Genomic DNA, 26,851 nt, shown 5'->3' with positions numbered 1-26,851 from the left:
AGCCTGCTCGAGAAAAGCCCCTGACACCACGCTCCCCTCCCTTCCGTGAACCAACGTTCCGGAACAGTCGCCACACGGGGTCTCGGGAACAAGACCTGAGGACGGGACGGGGGACCTGGCGGAGGCACATCCAGCGACGAAGTCTCACCCAGGCGAGGGCACGGGCCCCGCGGCACCTGTGTCGGGAGGCGGCGGGGAAGCACACGCTGCCGAAGGGAAGCGCACGCTCTGGAAGGCTCCGGAACCCACGCACGTTCACACGAACGCACTCGCGCATCAAGACACTGCCCCCCCCCGCCCCCCCGCCCCGGCGCACCCTCCACGCTGGCTTTGACAGGCGTTCGTTAACCTCGGCCGCCATAACAGAGGCTCGAACGGAGGCCCGGACTCACTGAAAGCAGGGGACGCCGGGGAGGGGTTCGAGCCGGTTCCCGCTTCATGGAACCCACGCTCACTCCGGGGGGGCGACAAGTCGGTCGTAGCTCACGAGACGAGAAGGTTGTGCAGTGACGGACCCGCCCAGCCGCGCCCGCCCCCTGCTCTGCCGCCGTCTGGGCCCCCTCCCTTCCTGTCTAGTCCGAGTTTCCCAGAGTTCCACCTCCCACCCACCCAGTCACACCGGATAAGCCGACTCAGCTGCCCGCCCGCCCGCCCACCCATTGGGACCCTGCGCACCCCACCAGGTGCTGCCAGCACCTCCTGGGCTCCATCTCTGCTTCTCTGTCCTGGAGACACCTCCAACCAATCGTCCGAAACTGTCCCCCTGCACACTCCTCCCCAGCCCAGACGGAGCGAGTCAGTGAGGGCCCTCGCGCCCGTCCACCCCGACGCACCTGAAACAGGCGGACGCCAGCACGCCGCCCCGGACCAGCCTCGCCTGCCCCGCACACCTGCCTCTCGGGCAGCCCCGGACTCCACCGCTGCCGCCCCCTCCCGCGGGCACGCCGCCGTCCACGAGGCGCCTCAGCTCTCGCCCACACGAGGAAGGACACCTGGGGCCTCCTCACGCCTGGGCTCCCCCACCCCCTGCCCATCCGAGAACGTGCCGGCTGCCAACTGCTTCAGGGCCCGCGGCCGGCAGTGAGCCGCAGCCCTCGTGCCCCCTGGTTCAGTGAGGCTCTGTGCGGGTAAATCGTCCCTGACCCACGGGGTCAGCCCGGGACCAGCCCGAACACAGGTGAGGCCGGGCACCTGGGACGGCCTCAGCCTCTGATCTCGTCACCCGGGGGGTCTCCTCGCCTCTGCAGAGCCTTGCCCAACAGTGTCAGCACACCATCAGCTGACTTCTCCGAAGAGACTTTGCGGGCAAGAGGGGGCTGGAAAGAAGTATTCCAGGTCATGAAAGCCAAGGACCTACATCCCAGATTGCTCTATCCAGCAAAGCTTTCATTTAGAATGGAAGGGCAGATAAAGTGCTTCTCAGATAAGGTCAAGTTAAAGAGGTTCATCATTACCCAGCCCTTATTGAATGAAATGTTAAAGGGACTTGTCTAAGAAAAAGAAGATCAAAAATACAAACAGTAAAATGACAAACTCACAACTATCAATGATCAAACCTAAAAAACACAAAAACAAAAACAAACTAAGCCAACAACTAGAACAGGGACAGAACCACAGAAATGGAGATCACACGGAGGGTTATCAGTGGGGAGGGGAGAATGGGGGAACAGGTGCAGGGAATAAGAAACATAGTTGGGAGGCACGGAATAGGTAGGAGTACGGTAAGAACAGTGTGTGAAGTGGAGAAGCCGAGAACTTGGGTGTACGACCCACGGACGTGAACTAAGGTGGGGAATGACAGTGGGGGGAGGGGGTACAGGGCGGAGAGAAATAAAGGGAAGAAAAAAATGGGACAACTGTAACAGCATAATTAATAAAATACATTTTTAAAGACTTAAAAAATGACCATTCTTCAAAAGCAGATGGCTGCCCCTTCTCCCAGCTCCCCGGGGGCCTCTCCTCATTGGTGGAGCCGGAGCCAACAGCTGCCCCCCCCGCCCTCCCCCCCGCCCCGCACATCTGGGCACATCGTCCTGCGCCGCAGCGAGTCGGCGTCCCTCTGAAGTCAGAGGCGTCACACGCACACACACGCACGCACGCACACGCACGCACGCACACGCGCGGGCCCGGCTGTGTGTCCCCACCCAGGGCGAGGGCCCAGCTCTCCCTTCTCCAGACTGCGCCCCAGGGGGGTGGGCACAGGACGGTTCTGGGGCCCGGGGGGCGGACTGGACACGTCACCCCCACCCCCACCCCCACCCCCGGGAACACGCAGCCCGCGTGCCAGCGTGTGAAGGCTCGGGGCGGTCTCGCGGCAACGCCAGCCTGTGTGTGTTTGCACAGCTTCGCAAAACCGCCCCCACGACTGGCGCCTCCCGCCGGGTCCCTGCTCGGAAGCACTGGCTCCCGACGGGCCCCGGGCTGCCGCTCAGCAGACCCCGGCTCAGGAGACCTGGCTCGGGCCCCAGGTCAGGGCCTGACCCAAGCCCCAAGCCCGCTGTGGGTGGGGCTCCAAAGCGCAGGCCTCAGAAGCCGGGACCAGCTAATTTAGGCACAAAAGCAATTTACTGATGGGCTGTCCCATAACTCTCGGAACTTCTGGGAAGGCCGGGGAAGCCGGCTGAGAAAACGGCAGGAACCGAGGCTGGCCACGGTCCAAGGGCGGCCGAAACCCGGCCTCAGGAAACACCTGTGGGGGTGGCCGGGACCGCGGGCACGCAGCTGCCGCTGTTGCCACCGTCGCCCCGGGAGACAGGATGCTGCCACCGCTGCCGCCAGTGCCCTGCCCACCCCTTGCCTCTGGTTGGAGGCCCGGACGGGGGCCCAGAGCCCGCCTGAGGAGGAGGCTCCCGCAGCCCCGTTCCCGCACCTCGGCCAACAGCCCCGCCCGACAGACCCGCTCACACTGTGCGAAGCCTCCGGGAGACCCGGACCTGCAGCCCTGGCCGCTGGCCGGGCCTTCTCAGGGCTCCACGGGCCCCGAGGGTCAGCCGCAGGCTCCCCACCCCCCACTCCCCCGACTCTCAGGGGCACGAACCCCGCCACCCACAGCCCGGCCGTGCAGAGCCGCCGGGCCAGCTCCTGCTCCGTGGGACGGCAGCCACCCTAAGCCACACGCGTGCTGACAGTAATTGGTGGCAGAAAAAAATGGATTTTTCATGCCTGTTTGGAGACCTCTGAAAAAATGAAGTGAGCTTCGTTTCATCTCCCTTTTAACACGAACGGCGTTTAATGTTCACATTACGCAGCTGGCGCCGGAGGCCGGGCTCCCGCTGGATGAAACGCAGGAAACCCAGCGCCACACTCGTCCTCCTCCTCCTCCTCCCCCTCCCTCCCCCGGCAGCTCCTGGGCACGCACGCCTGTCCAGAAACCGCCCTTCCAGAACCCTCCGCGCGGTTCCGCGCCTCTCCCTTTTAACCGCCTCCAGCCTCGGGGCCCTGCGCCAGAGAGCGCGGGAGGGGCGAGAGGGGAGACAGGGCCGGCCTTCTCGGGGCGCTCCTCAAACGAGGCACCCGGCCGCCCGCTGACAGGGCCGACTACTGTGGGGCCCCAGCCACGTGGTGCTCCAGAACAGGCCAGTCTCGGGGCCCAGCGGCGGGATCAGGGTTGCCAGGGTCTGGGGGGGGGCGGGCGGTGCGGTGGGTTGAATGGGGAGCGCGGGGGAATCCCTGGGGCAGCAAAGCCTCCCTGGGAGGCGTCCCGGGGAGGGTGCAGCCATCGCACATCCACCCAAACACTCAGGACACCCACAGTGAGTCCTGACGTGAACTGCGCACAACGTCCCTGCGGGGAGGGCGGGTGATGGGGGGGCGGCCGCAGGGGGGCCCGGGGGGGGGCTGGGAGCCGTGTCACTCCTGCTCAGTTTTGTTACGAACCCAAAGCTGCTCTACAAAAGTTTCGTGGGGGTGAAAGAGGGGGTTCCAGATAGGCCCCCACCTGCTGGGCTCCCAGACCCCAGGGGCGGAGAATCCTGCCCGCCACCCGCCCCCCGGCGGCCCCTGCTCTGGGAGGGGCTGTGGGGGGCGGGGGCAACAGCGCAGCTCCAAGGCGTGCCGCTCGGTCCATCAGTCCGTCGCAGAGCAGCCCCACAGGGGAGGGAGCCAGGCCACAAACACGAGTGAACCCCGCACCTCCTGGAGGGGCTTGCGTTTCGGGGGGCAGAACCAGGCACGCGCAGGGGCAGACAGCTGAGGGGACCTGGGATGTAGCAGAGATGCCTCCGTTCAGCAGGACACGCTCCGCTGCCGGCTTCTGCCCCTGCAGACGCCGGGGACTGAGTCCACAGCACCTGGTGGCTGCGCCCGGGCAGGGCCCCCACGCCCGCCGACCGGACGGCACGCACAGTGATCCCCAGGTGCCCCGGCCCTGTGCTGGCGGGTCCTGCTCCCCACCATCGACGGGCGAGCCCTGCAGACCCGCAACCCCAGGCCCACCCCCTTGTCTCTGCCACCACCGCCTTCAGCAGCACGCGGGCGCTAACGCTCCCGGAGTCTCTGATGCACGGGCCGGGGAGGGCCGGCTGCTCCCCGCCCAGCCCCGGGGCCCGGCACGGCTCAGACCCAGAAGGAAGCCCCCCCACCCGCCCCGGGTCCCCGGGCGTGAATGAGTGTCTCGACGTTTCCCCACGGGGGCTTCTCCGTGAGACGTGCGGCGTGATTTACGGCAGGGTGCCCCCGAGTTCCGGACACGCTCCGGCGACCGACACGCGCGGGGCCTTGAGGGCGCGAGGCCCTGGGAGGGACAGGCACCGTCCCCGCGTCAAGGCCCAGCCGCCGCGCAGGGTGTGCGCTGCTTCTGAGCGACCAACGTGCGGCGGCAGGAAGTTTTATGTCCAAGTCGGCTACCTTCCGCCCAGAACCGACCGGCGGCTTGATGACTCGGACACATAATTCTATACCTTTCACTCTTCGAACAATAATTCAATCGAATCCTGCGGCTGCAGCCAAGATTTCCAGACCGAAAGTGCACTTCCCGTTTGATTAAACACTAGTAAACGCAAGAATAAAATACCAGGCCTTTGTCTTAGAGTAGATCCTTCAAGACCATGGACTCCGCGAATTAATTATGCCCCCGGAGGAGAGGACAGGCTCTTCCCCTCGCGGACGGCCTCGCCATAGCCGGGCCCTAATGAGCGCCGTTAAGTCATGATTCACGGCGGCCGCGGCCAAGGCGTCCTGACACCGCCTCCCGGTTCTCTGACTCCAGGTGACCCCCTGGCCGGGGGGCCGCGGCCAGCGGCGGGGCGCGGCCGCACACAGATCTGCGGCCCTGCGCGAGGCGGGCGTGTGCGTGTCACACAAGCCAGGAGAGGCGGGCGTCAGGGGCTCTGCACCGACGGCTCATCGGGATGCACCGCTGCTCGCCATGCGCGGTCTCCCTCCCCGGCACCGCCGACGCCCCGGGCCTCGCGGCCCCGTCTTACCTGGGTCTGCGCGGGAGCCCTGATTCACACACGGGGAAGCTGAGGCTCACGGGGGCCTCCTGCCACCTGGCCAAGGGCACAAGCCACTGTGGCAGGACTGACATCCCGATTCCCTCTGGCTTCCGGGCCCACCCTTCACTATTTATTCATGTCACCCCCCAAAAAAAGACCCAGAGAAAAGGTTCAGGGAGGATCCCCTGAAAACCAAGACACCCCCATTTGTGGGTGGGGTGAAGCCAAGGAAGTCTTCAGGGCAGGAAGGGTTTCAGAGGGTGGGTGGGAGGTCAGAGGGGCTCATGAAGGAGCTGCTGGAAGGGGAGGGGCTGGAGTGCCGGGGACACAGACGGAGAACTCGGGGTCACGGCGCCCCGCAGACATAAGCGGAGGGAGGGCCGGCAGGTGGACAGCCAGCCGGCGGCGGGCAGAGCCGTGGGACCGGCCGAGGCCTGGAGAGCGGCGTGCGGAGGGGGGCCAGGCTGGCCGTGCCAGTGGTGGGGAGCCACGCCGAGCAGGAGAGCAAGCGCACTTGCTGCTCAGAGGTCGGCCTGCAGGCCGCCGCCGCGGGCCCCTCCTCAGGAAGGGACCTGGGACGTTCCTGACCACATCACACCGTCTGATCACCGTGACCGGGAGCCACTCCCACGCACAGGACCAGACCAGGGATGCAGACCGTTCCGGAAAGCGTGGGGCCGCCCTGAGCGAGCGGGGGTCATCAAGCAGCCTGCAGCGCCCTCACGTGCCGCACGCCGACAAGGGCAGCACTAAAAACAGAACCAAGTCCCCAGCCCTGGAGCCCACGGAAGTCCTGGTCCGCGCCAGCCTGGGCTCCCCGGAGCTGAAGCCGAAACCGCCGCAGAAGGGGGGCCGCAGCTGGGCCCACGGCACAGCAGAAGACCCCACCTTCCAGAGGCGTCCCTGTTGCCAGGCAGAAGGATCCCTTCGACGCGATTTCAAAAGCACAATCACGCTCAGCAGAAAGGGTCTCCTTTCAGATCTCAAGGAGGGCTCACATTACGGCCTCAAAGCTCGGACTCCACCGCCGCCCCCCCCCGCGACACCCCGTTTCATAAACACGCCTCCCGGACGAGCCGAGCTAATGCGGGTTAATTTCATTGTATTCCGGGGCTGTCTCACCGTTGTGCGCAATTACCTTTATCATTTTATTGCCCGGGCAGAAAGTAATCAGAACAATTATTGGAAGACGGAGGTTTATAAATTCTAAATCACCGCGGCTGGCATTTTTGATAAAACGGCAGCTTTATCTCGGGCAGCGGCAGGGCCAGGGGATAAATCACGCCTCAGTCAAGTGCGGCTGACCCCAAGTGCATTGCACAATATCGCGAGCGCTTCCGGAGAAACTTTCCGGCGCCATCCATCATCCTTCATAACGCGAGAACAGCTGCCCACCTGAAGAGCAGGGGCGGGAGGATGATAATAAAAAAAAAAGGAAAAAAAAGGAAACTCTCCGGCAGTACGGGCGAGGCCCTCACCCGGCCTCCCTTTCCCTTTCCACGGTCCGCCACGGCCCGTGCACGTAAACACACGTGACTTTACAGTAACTCTAAGCGTCTGTGTGCAGACTCGTCCGCCCCGTCTGCACCGTGAACGAGACTCGGGGTCGAGTCCCCTGGGGAACAGGCGCTGCCCCGGCCTGGGCCTGGGCGAGTCCCCGCGTTTTGTTGTTCGGGCCCCGCTGCTTCTAGAGCCCGCGCCGTCTCCGGGGGGAGGGGGCGGGCAGCCCTGTGCGGGCAGCGGTAGGTGCTGGCTTCCCCCCAAAACGTATTGCTGAAGAAAAGGAAAGAAGAGGGGAAAGAAAGGAACGTCACTTGACTCGAAACCCAGGAAGAAAGGGAGGAGCCCCACAGTCCCCACATCGGTCTTCCCCCCGGTGAATCCCAGGTGGCAGGAGGCGCCACGGGGGCGCAGGCCATCGGGAAGGCAGCCGGCCCAGAGCCCAGTCTCGTCTTCACAGGAGGAAGCCGCCTCGGACCCGGGCCGCAGTGGTCTGTAGGGGGCGCCACAGCCGGGGCGCACACGACCCGTGGCCTCCGTGAGACGAATGACACCCCCGTGGGCTCGCTGGGCTCCCTCTGGCCAGCAAGCAGACCCACCAGAGGACACATGCTCTGCACCTCCACGCAGGCGACCCCGCGACAAGGACTGTGGAAAGGTCTGGCTGGGCAGGACTGGAATGTATCAGCTAAACATGCCTGGCACCAGGCCAGGTGCTTTACATACATTATCTCATTCACTCCTCCCAGCAACCCGCAGGTGGGGCAAATTACCTGCCGCTGAGGACACAGATTGAGATGTTCGGTAACCAGCCCAAGGGCACACACAGCACGTAAGTGGCAGGTGGGTGTCCAAGGTCAAATCCAGCAGATGTCAAAGCCTAGACCTCTGTCAGACTCACGTGTTGTTGCAAGAACGCCGCAGGCCGCCCGCCCGGCTGCCCGGCCCGCACAGGATGAGTCTTCCTCGCGAGGAGGGTTTTGCCGGTCAGCCCCCGCAGGCACGGGTGTGCCGGGGTCTGTGTGGAAGAGCCCACGCATGTGTGAGCGCGAGCAGACGACGAGCGCCGGTGGCCCTGTCCCCGAGGGAGTGGTGAGCACGGGAAGCCACAGGCTAGGACGCGACCTTTGCGATGGATTCGAACCAGAGGGACCAGGACACGAGCTGGACGGTGCGCAGGGATGTCCCTGTGCGTCCGCGGGGCGCTGCGTGTTTGCCGGTGAGCCGTGCGGGTGCCGAGGCCCAGGTCCGGGGAGGGGATGTGAGCTGGGGCCGGGGCGGGGAAAGGTTGGATGGGCCATAAAGTAAGGCCGGGGCCAGCGGGCCAGCAGCTGTCTGTCTTCGAGACTCGGACCCGGGGACGGGCCCTCCTGCCCGGAGTCAGATGCCACCCAGGACGCTGATGCGCGGGCCCCCGCCCCACCAGGCCTCTCCGGCCACACTCGAGGGGACCACAGTGACAACACGAGAGAGAAAGCTGCGTCCGAGCGCAGCCCTTCCCAGGGAAGAGGGTGCCGCCGCGGGTGCGCTGATTCAAAACAAAGCAGAACACCGTCCCGGTCGGACGTTTCTCCGTGTCGTTTTCCCCAGGAGCACGGCGCCGCGGAGACAGCCAGCCCCGGCGCCCCGACCCTGGACCCCACGGGGCTGGTGGGGCGGAGCCCGGGAGGGCTGGCTCCGCCCCCAAACCCGGAGTGGAGCCCGGGCCAGGCCACGTGGCACCGGTGGAAGCCACGGCCAGGGAGGGCCGCCCGTGTGTTATTTAGACATTTTTATAAGGAAGCCAGAGGTTGAAAACACACCCAGAAAAACCACACAGATTCAGATTTCACTAAAATGTTAAGTCCCTCGGGCCCAGGCATTCATCTTGCGGTGAAGGCGGTCTCTCCCTCACGGGTCGCTCGTCCGACCTTCACAAAGCGTGAGCCGCGCTCACTGGATGGGGGACCCGCGACTCCGTAGTGGGACAGCCGCTCTGGGGGGGTGGCGGGGGGGGGGAAGGGCGGGAGGAAGATCAGTAACAGTGAAAATTCCAGACACTCGTGTTCCCTTAAATATTCATAGAACAGCTTCCCGTCGGTGAGGATGCCCGACCCCAAAGAAACAAGGTTTTCATTCCTTAGAAAGAGTGAGGACCAACTTAAAAGGGAGGCTAGGCTGCGAGTGGCCGGCACCAGGCCGCATGGCCCCTCACTCTGCCCGCGGAGCACCCCCCACCCCCTACCCCGCACCCCGCGCTCGGGAGGTCTGCCAGTGCCGCCCCCACCCCCGACGCGGTCCTCCTGGGACTCACGGGCAGCATCAATCTTGTCGGCGCCGTCCTGCTGGACACGGGGCGACCCGGACTGGCCCTGCGGAGGCTTTGGGAATGTCATTCCATTCTCTGGGACCAGACGCCGGCCGTCTCGGCAGGACCGAACATCCCGGTGACGCCCTGACGTCCTTTCACCGCGGGGAAGACGCCCCGCCCGGGAGCGGGGAGACGGGGTCTGGTGGAAGGAGATAAGCCCGCGAGGGGACCGCGGGCCGCCTCCCCGCCTGACAGCGAGCCTGCGTCCGCGTTATCGCGCCGCCCCTCCGCTGCCACTGCCGCAGCGGCGGCGCGGGGCCGGGGAGGGCTCCCGGGAACGGTTCCAGAACCCCGGCGGGGGCCCGGGCGAGAGAGAGGCAGGAGCAGCATGTCCCTTCTCTGCGGGCACCCGGACGTCCGAAGGCGCGGCGGCTCACCCGCCGGCGCCAGCACCCACAGTCAGCGAGCGGCGAGGGCCTTACCGCTCCGGGGACAGAGACACCGTGAACTTGCATAAGCGCTTCCCTCTCACAAGGAAACCCAAACGCCTAAGGACCAAGCAACTGTTCACAGTTTCTGAAACAACTGGCTTAAATAACCCGGTTTTACAAAGCGGACGCTTGGAGAGGCGGAGAAGAGTCCGGCCCGGCTCCAGCCCTGGAAATCGCACAAGGCCGTACTTGGCCTTGACCCAGAGGACCCCGAGCTCTGCCACTCTCAGCGCCGCCGTTTCCGCTGGAAAGCCAAAGAGAAGCTGGTGTTAGTCACAAACAGCAAGTCCTTAGCGTAGAACACTGAGCCGTACATTGAAGCTGTTCATCTTGTCCCACATCCGAGGTTGCCAGAAGGAGAACCGGAGGCGGGACGGAGGGTCCGGGGCCGGCGTCGCCACGTCCAAGCCCCGTCCGTGGTTTTGAGGCACAGACTGACTTCCAACGAAACCCTTTCCGCTTCGCTCGTTCAGCCTGCTTCCCACGGCGCCGGCCAAAAAGAACGTCTGGTTGTTCCCGCACGACGGCTCCAGTGCTGCTTGTTTGTCTGCATCTTCATTCGAAACAACGTTGTTAGAGTGCGTTGTGACCGCGGTCACATCAGCGTGCATTAAAGAAAAAAATCAAAATCGGTGAATTTTCGTGCAGCCGTGTGAATGCTGAAGAGGGAAGAAAATAAGCCGTATTTTCAGCGTATGGTGCTTCGTTATTTTAAGAAAGGTCAAACCACAACCCTGGCTGGCGTAGCTCAGTGGATTGAGCGCGGGCTGCGAACCAAAGTGTCGCAGGTTCAATTCCCAGTCAGGGCACATGCCTGGGTTGCAGGCCACGGTCCCCAGCAACCGCACATTGATGTTTCTCTCTCTCTCATTCTTCCTCCCTCCCTTCCCTCTCTAAAAATAAATAAATAAAATCTTTAAAAAAAAAAAAAAGAAAGGTCAAACCACGACTGAAGAAGCTTTGTGCGGTGTGCAGAGAAGATGCCATGACTGATCGAATGTATCCAAAGCGGTTTGCGGAGTTTGTTGGTACCACTGACATTTTGGCCACACACCCTTCTCTGCTGTGGGCCTGTCTCCTGCAGCGGAAGACGCTGAGCAGCCCCCCGGCCTCTCCCCCTGGAAGCCAGCAGTAGGACACAGCCGACACACGCAACACACCCCAATCAATCAAGTTACTGGCGACAATGACAACGTGTCTCTCATAACGGACTTCTTTGGCCAACTCAGTATCTTTAGTGTCCTGCCCGGGCAAGCGCCGCCCCCACGGCGGTGCCGGCCAGCCACAGGGCGGGGGAGGGTGTGCGATGCGTCCGTGCACAAAGGGGAGCCTCGTGCTCAGGCCCCAGCGGCACGTAATCAGAAATGGAAGCCAGCGAAGGGACGCGCACGTCGAACCCGGAGGAAGGCGGACGTCCGCGCCGCACCCTTCAGCAGACACCTGGTCCACCCAGACCAGCACCACGCGGGCCGGCGGCTCTCCGCCGGTGGGGTTCCGTGGAGATTGGGTAGAAGGTAGTCAAGCGAGAAATCCAGCCACTACGTTGCCCTTGTCGCATTTCGAGTGTCAGTGAGCCCCTGGGACGAGTGGCTACCACACTGGACAGCAGAGCTAGGACACGCCCTCCATCGCCAGGAGTCCCGTTGGCACTGCCGACCACCCCTGCCACCGAGGCCCAAGAGGGGACGATCTGGTGTCCCTGATCGCCCGGGGGCCCGGCCACCCAGCAAGCGGTTGGTCCTGGTGGCGGGTCAGTCACTTCTGCCCAACACAAGCCTGAGCTTCCGTGGTCAGGGCCTGGTCCGGCCAGTTCAGAGTCAGCCACACACCCCGAAGTACGTCCCAGACACGCCCACCCACGAGCACCCCACGCACAGCAGGTGGGAGGGGCCGAGAACGCACTCGTGAGAAGAGGACCTAACACCCACCGCAGACCCAAAATCGCAAGGCACGGTCTCCGAACTCAGGGCGCCGAGAGGTTGTGAACAGTTTCTTAGCACGTCAGACTTCAGATGTCTTCCCCACCCGATCCAGCTCTCAGAAACAGCACATAAAGCACCTTCGTGCACCAAGTCTGAATTACTTCTTCAGGACAGCGCCTCCGATATGCAAGTGCCCTAAACACCTAATGATGGGAGAAGGTCGCCGAAGGTCGCCGCTCTGTGGTGGGACAGCAGGCTCTCCCTGGAAACAATGCTGGCAGGGATTTCAACAACACGGATGAGCATGCATGTCGGGGAGGCGAAAAACCAAACACAAAACTCTGAGTATACCGTGTGTGCGTAGGCACATGGCATGTGTGTGTGTGTGTGTGTGTGTGATGATGCTGCATTCACAATCAAGAAAACATACGCAGGAGGATGGATGTCCAAGATCCTGGCGTTAGCAGACAAGAACTTTAAAATAATTATGATCATTTGTGTAAAAATAAGAGGAAAAGGCAAACAGAAATGCAGGAGGCAGTGGAGACTGTCAAGTACATAATTGAAATACACATTAAAGTGTGGAAGGGCCATCCCGGTACTGGAAACACAAAATCTGCCCTGGCTGGCATAGCTCAGTGGATTGAGCGCAGGCTGCGAACCAAAGCATCGCAGGTTCGATTCCCAGTCAGGGTACATGCCTGGGTTGCAGGCCATGACCCCCAGCAACTGCACATTGATGTCTCTCTCTCTCTCTCTCTTTCTCCCTCCCTCCCCTCTCTAAGCATAAATAAATAGATAAGAAAGAAAGAGAGAAAGAAAGAGAGAAAGAAAGAGAGAGAAAGAAAAAGAAACACGAAACCTGGAGCTCAGAACCCACCGGACGAGGTGACCAGAAGGCCGGATGGAGCAGACGGAGCAGAAACCAGGACCTGTGATGAGACGGCTGGCAGAAAACACCCGAATGGCGGCTCAGGGAGAGACAAGGAGCGGGAGACCCCGGAGCCCGGCAGCTCCGAGGGACAGTCCCCAAGACCACCCCCACCTGACCCAAACGGACCCGACCCGACCCAACCCCACGAGGGAAGGAGCGGGCGAGGAGAGCGACAATATAAAGAAATGCGTCCAGAAGTTTCCCAAACAGACGGCAGAAGTCCACCCAAGGAGCCACAAACAATCTAAGACACAGCAGACGCAATCGCAGTCAAAATCTGACTCCTAAAGACCGAGAAAACAGGAAACGGCTCACGGTACTGGACGGAGGGAAAGTAAAAATAAACTGCACGGGTGATGAAAACAGGGACCATGACCAGAGAGTCCAAACAGGATGAGAAAACTGCGGACCACTTCCCCCCCTCCCAGAAACTGAAAACCCGACTCGATATCACGGACCTGCCTGGAGCCGAAATGGACGACCCTGTGACCAGGACAGCAGTGAGGGTGACAGTTTAAACGTCTTCCCACAGACACTGGGCTACACATACGAACGCCACCAAAGGTCCCAAGAAAAGACTATTTTAATACAAATTCTCCTAGAGAGCTTGAGAGAGAGAATGCTCAGCGCACGCTATGAAGTCAGTTTATCTTTGGAACTCAGGACAGACAAGGGCTCTGTAAGGAAGGGAAAAATGGGCCAGTCTCCTTCATAAACACAGTCGGGAAAAAACCCTACACAAAGAACAGTGCGCTTCGTCCAACAGGTGTTTAAAAGGGAGCGCTTAGTGGCCAAGTCCGGTTCAGCTCAGAACGCAAACCTGATTTAACATTAATACGTCTGTGAAAGTAATTCTCCACATCGCCAGACACGGGGGTGGGAATCGTATCAATTTCAATTGATGCAGAAAGACCGTTTAGTAAAATTCAAAGCCCACTGATGACGTTCAAGTCTCTCGCAGACAACCGGAAGGGAAGGAATGTCCTCTCCACCAAAAGCCGACAGCGAGCAACCTTTCTGGTGGCGAAAAAGCAGCGTCTCCTCTTTAAAGTAAGTGCCAGGGCGAGTGTATCGGTAATCACCACATCCCACCACGGCGCGGGAGGTTCTAGCCCGCGCAATGGGGCAGGTAGAAGAAATGAGCGATTAACACAGCAGAAGGAGAGAAGCAACATTCTCCTTCGCGGGTGACATGACTGTCCACACGGAAACTCAAACCACACACAGACGATGATGTCAAAACCAAAGAGGGAATTTAGCAAGGAAAGTGGATACAAGGTGAGCACACGGAAATCAACAGCACTCTCCCACGCTAATCACAAAGACGACACGAACCCTAAAAACAGGCACCATGTGTATCAGCCGTGGAACCCACACGAACAGTAAGGACCCGGGGAAGACACTACAGAAGACTGGCAACGTGGAAAGATGCTCAGCCCGGCCGGAAGCCAGAGAAATAAATGCAAGTCGAGGTCACCCCGAGACACTCTCTTCGCCCCAGAAGGCTGGCCAGTAGCAGGCGGTGCCAGGTCCTGGAAGCAGGCGCACAGCCCCTCGGAGTCCAGCCCGCATCGCCGTGTCGTGCCCAGAGACACTTTCGAAACCGGAGCCCGTCATCTCCGGTGGGAAAGGGGGCCCGGCCCCACCGCCCCGTGGTGCGGACACAGAGCCAGCCGCCCGCAAACCGACGCCCCGGCAGTTAACACACTCGCCCCTTTCCCTCCGCAGCGACTGCGGGGCGTGGGCCTCTCCGCCCAAGGAACTGACACGGCTCACGTAGGTGGCGTGTGGCGACCAGCACGGCCGTGGGCGTCTGTGTCCCGTACACGTGCGCGTGGACCCCGTGAGAGCACGGGCGGACGCTCCGGGCCATCGGCGGGACCACACACTCACGCAGGACGTTCACTCCTCCTTCCTCGGGCGGCAAACGGGCCGTCCGAGCCAGCGGCCTGCTGTGCCCTTGCGCTGAGCGTTCGCTCCAGCCCCCGGGGCCTGGGACGGGGGACAGCCCTGGTGGCTTTACGTCTCCGAGGCCGAGCTGCTGAGCGTTCTCTCCCCAGCCAGGCGGACAGCAAGGCAGGGCCCTGTGGCCACACCCCTCACTTTAGTGGACGGGGTCCCACCGGAGGAGGGTTAGCGGCGTGGCGTGAGAACACCTCTCCTGCCTGGTCTCACCTCCAACAGCACCAGCGCGTCCCAGTGACAGCCCCGGGCAGAGCGGGGCTGTCACGTGTGATGTCACGTGTGATGTCACGTGTTTCACACTGCGGCAGTGATAAGGGAAAAGTCATCCGACCCCGAGACGCCCATGATTTCCTGTGTCCCCGAGTCTGGCCCCTCCCACGGAGCTGGAACAGCTGGCACCCGACACAGAGGCTGGAGAGTCGAGGCCGGCAGGGAGGGTGCGCCCAGTCGGGGCTCAGCTGCTCCTGCTGTGGGCCTGGCGGGGGAGGGGTGGGGGCGGGAAGGAGCCCAGGAGGCAGAAGGCAGGGCCCTCGGATGAGGGAGAACCATGGCGGTGGAGGGAGTGACTGGGAAGTGGTGGCCGAAGCAGAGCGGACGTCCTTTCTCTCAGCCGAGGAACAGCCATGCGGGGAGCCCCCACCCAGAGTCCTGGCCTCTGTGCCTCCCAGCGGCCCCACCCACCAGAAGTCAGAGGGCCGGGGCAGGAGGAATGGCTCGGGCAGCCCACCGGCAGCTGACCTGGGCACCCCCAAACAGCTGCCCTCCGGCTCCCATCCAACCCCGGGTGGCTCACCCTCCACCTGGGGAGACCCGCCCTCTATTCACTCCCCGCTCTGGACCCTCTCACTCCCCCATGGAGTCAAGGACGACCACAATACCGCCCTCCTGGACTACCATCCCCGGTTCCCTAAGCATCGACACAATACCTACTCTCAGCTGCTGGGAGGACCCACAACGAAACACAGAAAAAAAAGTCATACAAAAAAAACCATTCCTGCATTTGTTTAAAATAAAAAAGTCAGCATTGAATGGCTTCCCATCGCTTCCTTGGAACTGTAGGACACATCCCCCACCAGGGTAAAGGGTCCTCTCTCCTGAACAGCCGACCTTCATTACGAAGCACCAATGCGTGCGCGGTGGCTGCTCCGCCCTCTTCACCACGGCTGCCCGGGGCTCAGCGGCCAACTGCACGAGCGTCTGCACTTGCTGTCCTTAGCCAGGGTGTCCTGGACTATTGCATGTTCTCCCGCAGGCCATGGTTCTGTGGCAGCCACAGCTACCCAGCTCAGCCCAGAATCAGAAAGCAGACAGCACAGGCTCTTGTCCCCAAAGCAGCTGTTGTGAAACCCATGCACACCACATCACAGGCTCTGGTGCCAGCTGCTGTCAGTGGGCCCAGGTGCTCGGGGGCAGGGTGGGGGGGAGACAGGAGCATGATGGGAAAAATGGGACCGGCGAAGAAGGCCCACGTGGAACTCAGATGTAAAATGCAGTCCCTAAAATGAAAACATACTTCGCACGATGAACGGCTTAGTTACAGCCGAAGGAAAAACTGGGTGACGTAAAGTCGTAATATTTTAGGAACCACCCAGGCAGAAGGAATAAAAAAGGTGGAAGGAAACGCACAGTGTCAGCAGGATGTGGGGGACTGTCCAGTGGCCTAGCACATGTGCAATGAGAGTCCCAGAAAAAAGGCAAAAAAAAATTTTGAATATTAATGGTTTCTTCAGATTGGATGAAAAATTTATGCTCGCAGATGCAAGAACTCAAAGACACTGAAGCAGAAGAAACATTTAAAAAAACTTAACCATGAAAAATCATCATTGAATTGCTGAAAACAAGTGATAAAGAAAAAAAACCCTTCAAAGTGGCCAGAAAGGGGGGTGGGAGGGGCAGATTACCTGCAGAAAATCACAGTCGAGAAGGACAGCAAACTGCTCACCAGACACTATGCCCAGTGGGACACAATGGAACCGGTATTCAAGGTGTGGAAGCAGAGGGGCCGACCTGGAATTGTGTAGGGAAGCTACAGGTCAGCGGCCCTCGTGAGGAGACACACCGGCCCCTGAAAATACCAGCAGACTGGACAGAGCAGTACATGACAACAATCTACACGGACCCCAATAATCTACACAGACGTCTTCCAGGAATGCAAAATTGGTGTAACAGAAAAACTCATGAGCAAAACTCCCCCCATTAATAGCATAAAGAACAAAAAAACCCGACAAGAGGCAGCTGCAGGTGACGTCACGCTTGACGGTGAAGGACGCTGACGCGAGGCGGTGGGGGGCAGAGCCGCTGGAGGCCCAGCCCACGGCGCCCGCTCCGAAGGGATCACCCCCTCCCCCGCACACACTCCCCGTCAAGGGCACAAGCAGCCTGGCTTGCTCAAGAAAAGTCCTGCTGCAGCCATCAGACGCGCGACCCTCTCTCGGGCCGGCCCCTTTCGAGCCTTCTGTGCTCACCTGGGAGGCGCCACGGGCACGTGGTCACAAACCAAGGAGGAGTCTGTCTGGGGGAGGCACCTGCGGGCCTGTTGGGGATCTGACATGACCTGGCCGGCAGGTCACGGAGCAGGAGCCTTACCTGCAGGGCCGACTAATGAGCGGGGGGTCACTCAGAGTGGGGTCCGGCAGGTGTGTTCCAGAAGGTCACCCAGAGTGGGGTCTGGTGGGCATGTTCCGGACTGTCACCCAGAGTGGGGTCTGGCGGGCATGTTCCGGACTGTCACCCAGAGTGGGGTCTGGTGGGCATGTTCCGGACTGTCACCCAGAGTGGGCGTCCAGCAGGCATGTTCCGGACTGTCACCCAGAGTGGGGTCTGGCGGGCATGTTCCAGACTGTCACCCAGAGTGGGCGTCCAGCAGGCATGTTCCGGACTGTCACCCAGAGTGGGGTCTGGCGGGCATGTTCCGGACTGTCACCCAGAGTGGGGTCTGGTGGGCATGTTCCGGACTGTCACCCAGAGTGGGCGTCCAGCAGGCATGTTCCGGACTGTCACCCAGAGTGGGGTCTGGCGGGCATGTTCCGGACTGTCACCCAGAGTGGGGTCTGGCGGCGTGTTCCGGAAGGTCACCCAGAGTGGGGTCTGGCGGGCGTGTTCCGGAAGGTCACCCAGAGTGGGGTCTGGCGGGCATGTTCCGGACTGTCACCCAGAGTGGGGTCTGGTGGGCGTGTTCCGGAAGGTCACCCAGAGTGGGGTCTGGCGGGCATGTTCCGGACTGTCACCCAGAGTGGGGTCTGATGGGCGTGTTCCGGAAGGTCACCCAGAGTGGAGTCTGGCGGGCATGTTCCGGACTGTCACCCAGAGTGGGCGTCCAGCAGGCATGTTCCGGACTGTCACCCAGAGTGGGCGTCCAGCAGGCATGTTCCGGACTGTCACCCAGAGTGGGGTCTGGCGGGCATGTTCCGGACTGTCACCCAGAGTGGGGTCTGGTGGGCATGTTCCAGACTGTCACCCAGAGTGGGCGTCCAGCAGGCATGTTCCGGACTGTCACCCAGAGTGGGGTCTGGCGGGCATGTTCCGGACTGTCACCCAGAGTGGGGTCTGGCGGGCATGTTCCGGAAGGTCACCCAGAGTGGGGTCTGGTGGGCATGTTCCGGACTGTCACCCAGAGTGGGGTCTGGTGGGCATGTTCCGGGCTGTCACCCAGAGTGGGGTCTGGTGGGCATGTTCCGGACTGTCACCCAGAGTGGGGTCTGGCAGGCATGTTCCGGACTGTCACCCAGAGTGGGTGTCCAGCAGGCATGTTCCGGACTGTCACCCAGAGTGGGTGTCCAGCAGGCATGTTCCAGACTATCACCCAGAGTGGGTGTCCAGCAGGCATGTTCTGGACTGTCACCCAGAGTGGGGTCTGGCGGGCATGTTCCAGAAGGTCAAGTCAGCCTGATGGTAAGGTGAGGGCTTTCGGTGGTAAAGAGAATTCTGGAAAGTTGTCACTGCTGCCTTGGCAGGACAGCCTCCCAGTTCTGTGACTTGTAAGGGGGAAGGTGGTGACATTGACAAACAGGGTTTCAAATGTCCTCTTAGCACACGTGGCGTCGGAAGGTCTGCGCAGTGCAGCACCCCGACACCACAAGCCACGCAAGGTGCGAGACGTGCCCTGGGGGCTGTGTGCCAGCACAGAGTGCCCTCGGGGCTCGGACCCGCCCTGCGAGGAACCTTCCGGAAACCGCCGCTCGTGGAAGCCTGACACAGTGTCAGGGAGGAACAGCCACAGCCAACATGCGTCCTCCACACCACACTCCCTTCCGCGGTGCCGCTTCCCTGAAGCCGGGTTTTCTTGATTTGCTCCAACGAAAACAACGTATCACGACGGACTGAATGCAAAAGCAGATGCACAATCTGGAGGGTTCTATTCACCTGGTTTTTTAAAAGATTTGAAAGAAATGTAAACCAACCTCGCTCATTTCACTAATACATTTTATGAAAAGTATAGTTACTCTTCACTAAAAATGTGTTATTGATATTAAAATGTAATACTTATTGCTTAAGTGAATTAATCATTATTTTTAAATTTCTTGATGCTTAATGTTTTTCAATGTCCAAATCAATATTTAATGTAGTAAATCATGATATATAACTCACATAAGTCCTTTGGGGTTTTTTGAAAGATTCTATTTACTTTTAGAGGGGGGAAAGGGAGGGAGAAAGAGAGGGAGAGAAACATCAGTGTGTGGTTGCCTCTCGCACACCCCCTACTGGGGACCTGGCCCAAAAGCCAGGCATGTGCCCTGACTGGGAATCGAACCGGTGACCCTTTGGTTCACAGGCCAGTGCTCCATCCACTGAGCCACACCAGCCAGGGCTCACATAAGTTCTATGGAACCCCAATGTGTCTTCAGGAAACAGAAGGTTCCTGAGACCAAACTGTGCTCAGACCACCAACCTCGTCCTGCCCACCCTGCCCCTACTATCTACCCCCCCCAACCCTAGGGGACCTAGGGATGCAGGACCCAACCCCCACCTGCAAGCCCGAGGAAGAACCACGCCTGTTGTCCCCACCGGACATCCAGAGCACCACTGGGGGCGCGTGAGGGTCCCCGTCAGCCACCGGAGGAAGATGCCCGTGTCCCATCTTTCCGGATGCTTCCCGTCACCCCCACTTCCTCCGCCCGCAGTGAAAAGTTCCCCACAAAACTTGATTAAATCCCTCTGGACTCCCTCACAAAGCCGCACCCGAGACATCACCACTGTTCCCACTTACAGCCGGGAACGAGGGAGAAACAAAGGACCCTTCGGTCCAGCCAGTCGGCGTACGAACACCATTCCATATGAAAACATTTAAAATACATTAGATTTTTGGTCAAGATGAAAGACAAAAATAAAAAAAAAATCGAGCAATCTATTCTAATTGGGTTCCCATGGCAACTGTACCATCGGGTTTTTCAATATAACATCCCTAAGGCCCATGCACACGCGTAACGCAGACTTCAAACAGCCTGGGTTGTTTTCGCACCGCCGCGCTCCCGGGAAGATCCATCACCACAGTCCCCACGCCGGCCGGGAGTGGCGGGGGGCTGAGCACCACGGGCCGGGGTGGCGCGGGCACAGAAGGGGCAGCACCCATCACGGCGACCACGTGCAGCTAGTCCCCTAGTCTGGCCTCGTCAAACCGGCCTGGGCGATAACCCCGCAGGGCTGCTGTCGCGGAGCCACGCCTAGGAGACGGGGGAGTCGGGCCCAACCGCACCCGCACCATTATCCCTCCCATCGATCTCAGGGAGGCACAGAATCGATCATTAATAATTACATTAGAAGATGGCCCGCAAGGTTAATCATATTCTTAGAGACTCTCACTATGGAATTAAACAGCAAACATAGCTGGGCTGACAAATAAGCAAGTAAAACAGGACTGAGAATTCAAATCCACCCTTTAAACAGTAACGGGCCAGCACGTGCCCTCACCGGGGGCTCTAGACCCTCCCGCCCCGGCCAGTCTGGCCCCTGGGGGGCCCCACCGAAGCAGATGCTAGGGCCACGGGCCCGCCCACACTGTCGGGGCACAGGAGCCACAGCCCAGAAACGGCACTGTCCTTCCGGTGAAGCTTACAGCCTACGTTTCCTGGCAACAGCCCTAGAAACCCCTACGCCCCAGATGCCCTCGGCAGGCCCGGGGAACTGGTGGCGGTGCCGAGGTACACTTAAGGCCCTCCTACCGACTTTATGCACGCCCCGTCTCTGGTCCTGCCTCCACTGAGCTCAGCTGGCGGCTCTGAGCTAACCAGCGTCAGCTGTCACCGTTAGGCGCTCGGCGTGTGCCACACTGGGCAGGACCCCCGGACGGGGCTCCCTCCCGGCAGTCCCCCGGCGGCTCTACATGCGGTAGTGTCGTCCTCCCTGTTCTTGGAGAAACCAAGGCTTAAAAAGATGAAGTAACTACCTTAAGGTCACAGACAGTCACGGGTGGAAACAGGTCCAAACTGAAGCAGTCTTGTCCCCAGAGTCTGCACCCATAACCCTGCGAACCCTGCCCCAAAGGAGGGCCTGGGCTGTGTGGAAACCCGTGCAACAGGGATGCTGATTGGAAGGGAGGGGAACAGGGATGCTGGCTGGACCAGAGCGAAATAAAGATGCTTACTGAACAGGAGGGAAACAGGGATGTTGATTGGACCAGGGGGAAACAGGGGTGCTGATTGGACCAGGAGGAAACAGGGATGCTGATTGGACCAGGGGGAAACAGGGATGCCAATTGGGCCAGGGGGAAACAGGGATGCTGATTGGACCAGAAGGAAACAGGGATGCTGACTGGACCAGAGGGAAACAGGGATGCTGATTGGACCAGAAGGAAGCAGGGATACTGATTGGACCAGGGGGAAACAGGGATGCTGATTGGACCAGGGGGAAACAGGGATGCTGACTGGATGGGAATGAAACAAAGGTGCTGACTGGACTGGAGAGAAACAAGGATTCTGGTTGGTTCCTCACCTTTTTTCTAATTATAATCTCATCCTTCTACAGCACTGTGGTTCCAGGCTAATATTTCTATCCAGACAGTAAGTCATACTTCAGAAAATACTCATTTGTCATTCCACACACTTACACGCGACCAGGTAGCCAGAATACGACCCCTCCCATCGGACAGACGAGGCAGCTGGGGGGTGGGTTACCAGCCGCCCCACTCGATCCCCTCACGAATAAATGGCATCACCAGACCCTCTCTACTGTTGCCCCCACAGCTCTGGCTCTCCCTCAATGAAAACTCAACTCAGTCCCACAACACAGGCAGGCGTCCAGCTGTGCATCCAAACGGTAACCCCTACCCGAGACCTGGAAAACGCTTCGGTCCGGAGGGGCGCGAAGAGGACAGAGGACAGTGAAATGCAACGTGGCTTCCGTGCCTAACGTGCGTCTGTAAAACTCACGCCCAAGCCTGGGTAACATCTGCGTCTGCTGTCATAACCACGAGCCCGAAAACCGTGACGCTTTGATAACATGTTAGGTTTGCAACGTGAAGAGATTCACACGTCTCCGAGGAGTTGCAAAACCGCACGCCCAGATCCATCAGCACAGGCAACTGAGAGTGATGCCGGCCACCGCTAAGGATCCGTCTGGACGGGGAACTCCGGGGCCTGTCCGGCCGGAGGGTGCCACTGCTCAGCCTCACGAGGCTTCCCCACAGCTGCTCCAATGCTCGGGGCTGCCGGGACCTCCAGGGGCTCGCCCAGACACGGCCCCCAGGCTCCGACCCGGCAGGTCTGCCGGTGGCCTGCCTTCCCAGCCGGCACCCTCGAGGATGCGGACACCGGCAGGGCCGGCACGCCACTCTCGGCGGTCCCTCCCCCGACAGGGAGCAACAGGTCCCATGTCCCCGGGTGTGTGGGCAGGCGGCTCTTCCTAATGACACCAGAGAGGGTCAAACTCTGCAGGTGGGTCCTACCTTCAGTCCTTGTGATTGGGGTGTGAGCTGTACCACTCACTTCTTGAATTTCCACATTTAAGTTCCCCACCCCCTTCCCCCCGCCCAGACTCGGTTCCCTCCCTTCGCCCATCCAGATCGCTCTAACAGCCAGTGCCGAATGGCCCAATCTGTCAATAAGGTAAGAGTTTTCTAAACTACTATCCATATGACTCAATTTGTCAGTAAAAACTGCCACCAGCGCTGCGCTTGCAGAAAAATGTCCATAAATGCATTATTGCGACGGGCAGATCGATGTCTATAATAAAAACAAATAGATTTAACAAGTGCCTGCTTCCCCGAGCGACGCCATTGGTGGACAGCCCATCCGGGCTCGCCCGGACTTCTGGGAGCGGGTCGCAGAGCGGGGCGGGGAGCCCCGGCGGAGAGCCCCCGCTGACCTCGCGAGCGTTGCGAGCAGGAAATTATTCTAACAAGAATATCTTCCACACAGTCGAGGGAACGTGCAAGGCACTTTGAGCTGCCTCAGAATTCCTTCCATGGTCTCACACACACACACACACACACACACACGACAAATTTCACAACCGAGAGAAAACGTGTTGTGGAATTGGTACCGGATGTGCCCACAGCTGCATCACAGGCCAAGTGAGTTTACCTTGGGGTGGGGGTGAGGGGGAGACCCCTCCCTCCTCTGCTAAGCACCCCCCCCCAACAGAAAACAAGCGGCGGCGCTCAGCCCCTGGCTGAGGATGTCACTGCTGTGTCGGTGGCCCCTGGGACAGCCTGTTCGGCTGCAGCGGACAGCAGGCGGGGCTGCCACAGATTCTCACTGTGGCTCTGCTGCTCGTGGTTCTGCGCACCTCGGCGAGACGCTGTAAATCCGTGACAGATCTACACGGGAGCCAGAGCGGCCCAAACCGCTCCGGCTCCTTCGAAGGTTACAAAAGGTCACAAACATGGCGGATCCCTCCCCTTAGCCAGTTCACTTCAACGGCCACACAAGGAGCAAGCCCCATGCTGTCGGCCACATACCATTCACGACCTGGTTCCCAAACCCTGCCCCCCCCCCCCCACCCCGGACAAGCCTTTCACGGCTGCTTCGTTTTCATCAAAAGACAACCACCCTCTTTCCACCGACCAACAGCTGCAGGGCCGTGGCCCAAAGGCCACAGGACGCACATCTTGCAGTATTTCGTCTGCAACACCGGCTCTCAGACTTTCATCCACCCGCGCTCCAGCCAGGCCTGCAGAGCTCACGGAACGGGAAAGGTCACCACCGGCCAGCGGAAAACTGGCCCTCCTGGACGTGACCCCCGCCCGCTCCCAGGCTAACCACACGCTCTTTCACTTCGGACCAGGAACAGGGCGTTGGGGGAGGGGCGCGCGTCTGTCACGAGTGGGTATGACAATACTGGTGCACAGTCCACTCTCGCCCGCGGTGACCCTGCAGTGCACGGGTCGGGTTGGTTAAATCTATTCTAGGACACCCGGTCTCTTTCCCAGAGGAGCTGAGTCAGACGCTGCCCACCCCAGGACGCAGGGTCAGGGAGGAGCACTGTGACAAGGCCCCGGGGGTGGGGCTTTTCAGAGACCAGAGGCCCCGGAAACTGACCCTCCGGGGAAGTGGGCGGAGAACAGGAAGGCTGCATGGCGGGGGGGGGGGGGGGGGCCAGGGCGGGAGGCAGGGTGGGCGGCAGGGTGGGCGTGCAGCGTGAAAGCAAACCTCACCGCAGGAGAGGGGAATCCGGTGACGGGGTTGTGCTTCCTTTTCTTTTCTACCAAGGAGAATGGTCCACCACCTGGAAAGGGCGAGGACGCCCCAGAAAGGGGGCTGAAACAGGAGAATCTGGGGGTTCAATCACTGGCTCCTAAATGTCCTCTGTAAAACAAAGACGACCCAGTAAGGCCACGTTGTTGAAAACGACTGGGAGCAGTGACCTGTACTCGCATCCGGAGAGAAGAGCACTGAAGGAGAAACGGGGCGGGACCGCCCAGGGTCTGCTCCTTCGCAGGCCCCACCCCCCCTCCTTCCTGTGTGCAGGACTGACGAGGGTGTAGGGACCCTCGGGACAGGGGGCCCAGTGCAGGACAGGCCTGGGGAGGCTCAGCTGAGAGCCAGTCGGGACCCAAACAGAGAAGACGAAAGGCCCGGGAAGCCCAGCCGCGGAGCAGGGGCGCAGTGGCACCCTCCGAGGGCGCACCGAGGGCTGTATTTCTTCCAACCTGCCTCTCTGGGCGGGACGCCTCTTTAAAGCAGAGTCTACTACTACGAGCTAAACCTCGCTCTTGTAATACAGGCCTGCTTTAATGAAAAGAATATTCGCAGAGAAAATTACCTGAGTATGCTGCACTGGAGGCCTGGTTCACCCAGCCCCCAGGATATTATTCAAATTCTGACTCCAGGCAAGAGCCCAGGAAGCCAGCTCAGCCCACCCCAGCGGCGTGGGGATTCCCGCCTCGTCTGAGTCTGTGCGGCCTGATGGGGGCCGTGCAATGGGAATTCACACACGACCCACCACCAGCCTGGGTGAGGGTTACACCGTTTCCTGAAAACTCTTTGCCCCTCATAATGTGGCAGATTCGCCTCTAGTTCACCTCCCTGAGTGTTTTGTCTATTGAGGACTCTGGAAAACCCCCCCAAGCACCTCCCGCTCTGCCGCCTCGGGATGGGGAGCGAAGCCAGAGACGGCCCGGTTCGCAGGTCAACCACCGTCCAGCGCTCGGTGCTTCCTCTTCAACTGCGGAGCTTCGGCCGCCGACAGCTGTGACCCCTCTCCGCACAGAGCAACGTCCCTGCCCCTTCCTCCGACCACTGTCCGCCGGGCCCAGCGAAAGCTGTGCTCGCGTGCACGAGCCGCACTTCCAGGACAGAGAGCCAGCCCCTGAGCGGAGGCACTGCGGGGAGAGCCGGCTGGGATTCAGAGGGTGAAGAACCGCGGTGCGAGGAACCGCTCGCTGGCTGGGAACCGCTCTCCTGTCTTACTCCCGCCTGGAACTCACAGCCGGTGAGAGCGCCTCTCAGACTCCACCCGTTTGCTCCAGGGGTGCGCGGAGCCAGCCAGAGAGGGTGTCGGGCACGCACACACCAGCCACCACAACGAGGACCCCCACCTGGGCCGCCTCTCCACCTGTCTCAAACGAGGGAGAAATGTGGAATTCTGCACTAGGAACCTACTCAAAGCTTAGCTGCTAGGGAAGGCCCCAAGAGGGGCTTCTGGAAGCATCTTGGGAACCGAAGGGGAAGCAGCAGTCCCCTCGGCGCTGGAGAACAGGGCGGGGCAAGATGGTGGGCAGAGACAGAGTGGAAGGGGCTGGCCCCCTGGAGGCGGGGCAGGCGCTGCCAGGTCCCCAGGCCAGGCCAAGGGCACTACAACTTGGTCCAGGAGCCGCCGACCTGGGGAAGCCGGGCGCACGTGTGCACACCTGGGCATACCTGGCACAGCTGGGCATACCTAGACGTACGGGGGTCCTGTGCGGGGTGGGCGGGGCGGGCTCCACCTGCGCAGGGAGACCACTGGGGGAGGGGATGTCCCACGGGCTGCAGGCGCCCGCCCTCCTCTGGGAGAGCCCTGAACGTGGGCAGAAAGGGGGGCAACGCGGGCACTCACCGCCTCGCCCAGGGCACAGACTGCCAGCAGCTGCGAGCACTGGGAGGGCGGTCACGCGACCGCGGCCTGGGCACGTCCGGGGCGCGGGGGGAGGGGCCTGGGCGCGCGGGAAGCGGCGCAGGGCGCGCGGGGGCGGGGCCGGGGCAGGGCCGGGGGCGGGACCCGGAGCGGGGCGGGGCGGGGCTTGGACTCCCGGAACCCAGTGCTGCACGCGGAGGAGGAGCCGAACGCGGGCCCCTCCCACCCCGCCCGCCCGCCCGCCCGCCCGCCGGCCCGCGAGCGCCGGCCTAGATTAGAGCATGCCCAGTGCAGCGGCACCCGGCGGCCTGCTGTGCGCAGCCTCCTAGGCCGACGGGTCTGGCCTCGGCCTCCGCAGCATATAATCCAGTAGCCTCAAGCCCTTCCAGCCCCGCTGCAGGCCGGGAGGAGCTCCTCCCGCCTCTGCCTCTGGCTGTGCCTCAGTTTATCAACTGTCAGCTGCTCCCTGTGTTGCCTCCAGCTGCTTGCAAAGAGAGTGGCGGCACCAGGTGTACTCTGTAACCCTGCTTCTTGTGCCCACCCTGGGGTGGCTGCACGCTGAGGAAGGGGCTGCTCCCACAGGGCAGCACCTGCAGGACCCAGTGGGGCACCGTTCCAACCTTATGTGCAACACAGGGGCCTGGGTCAGCCCCTAGTGCAGGTGGTGGGCGGGGCCGCGCAGGGCCCCGGAGATGCCTCCTGGTCCTGTCTCAGTCATTATTCGCTGAGCACGCGGGTGCCGGGCACTGCTTGGTGTTGTGCAGACATCATCACGGATTTAACTGTGCCCACCCAAGAAGATATGTTGGAACCCTGAGCACCCCCGC

The 26,851-nt window shown here is 61.0% G+C and overlaps 1 protein-coding gene across 5 annotated transcripts in view; it reads right to left on the bottom strand.

Annotated features, from left to right (window-relative positions):
* The window catches only part of MGMT (O-6-methylguanine-DNA methyltransferase), a 109,383-nt gene extending 83,259 nt beyond the window's left edge, over window positions 1-26,124 (bottom strand). Inside the window, exons 1-3 of one of the 5 annotated variants that reach the window (XM_045854296.1) lie at window positions 26,007-26,039; window positions 25,044-25,526; window positions 24,127-24,277 (exon numbers count right to left, since the gene is read on the bottom strand). Coding sequence is in view for 1 of the 5 variants with exons in the window: in XM_045854295.1 (XP_045710251.1) it covers window positions 9,229-9,237 (9 nt within the window). In the remaining 4 variants the exon portion in view is untranslated. Of the gene's footprint in view, window positions 1-9,228; window positions 9,254-24,126; window positions 24,278-25,043; window positions 25,527-25,850; window positions 25,876-26,006 lie in introns of those variants that run through there. The other 4 variants (XM_045854297.1, XM_045854298.1, XM_045854299.1 and 1 more) reach the window with 4 other exon arrangements.
* Window positions 26,125-26,851: the final 727 nt, after the last annotated feature.

Source organism: Phyllostomus hastatus, unplaced genomic scaffold (genome assembly GCF_019186645.2).
Source record: "Phyllostomus hastatus isolate PE091 unplaced genomic scaffold, TTU_PhHast_1.1 phas_scaffold_1066, whole genome shotgun sequence".
NCBI lineage: Eukaryota > Metazoa > Chordata > Mammalia > Chiroptera > Phyllostomidae > Phyllostomus > Phyllostomus hastatus.
This window is presented reverse-complemented; position numbering and strand designations above follow the sequence as displayed.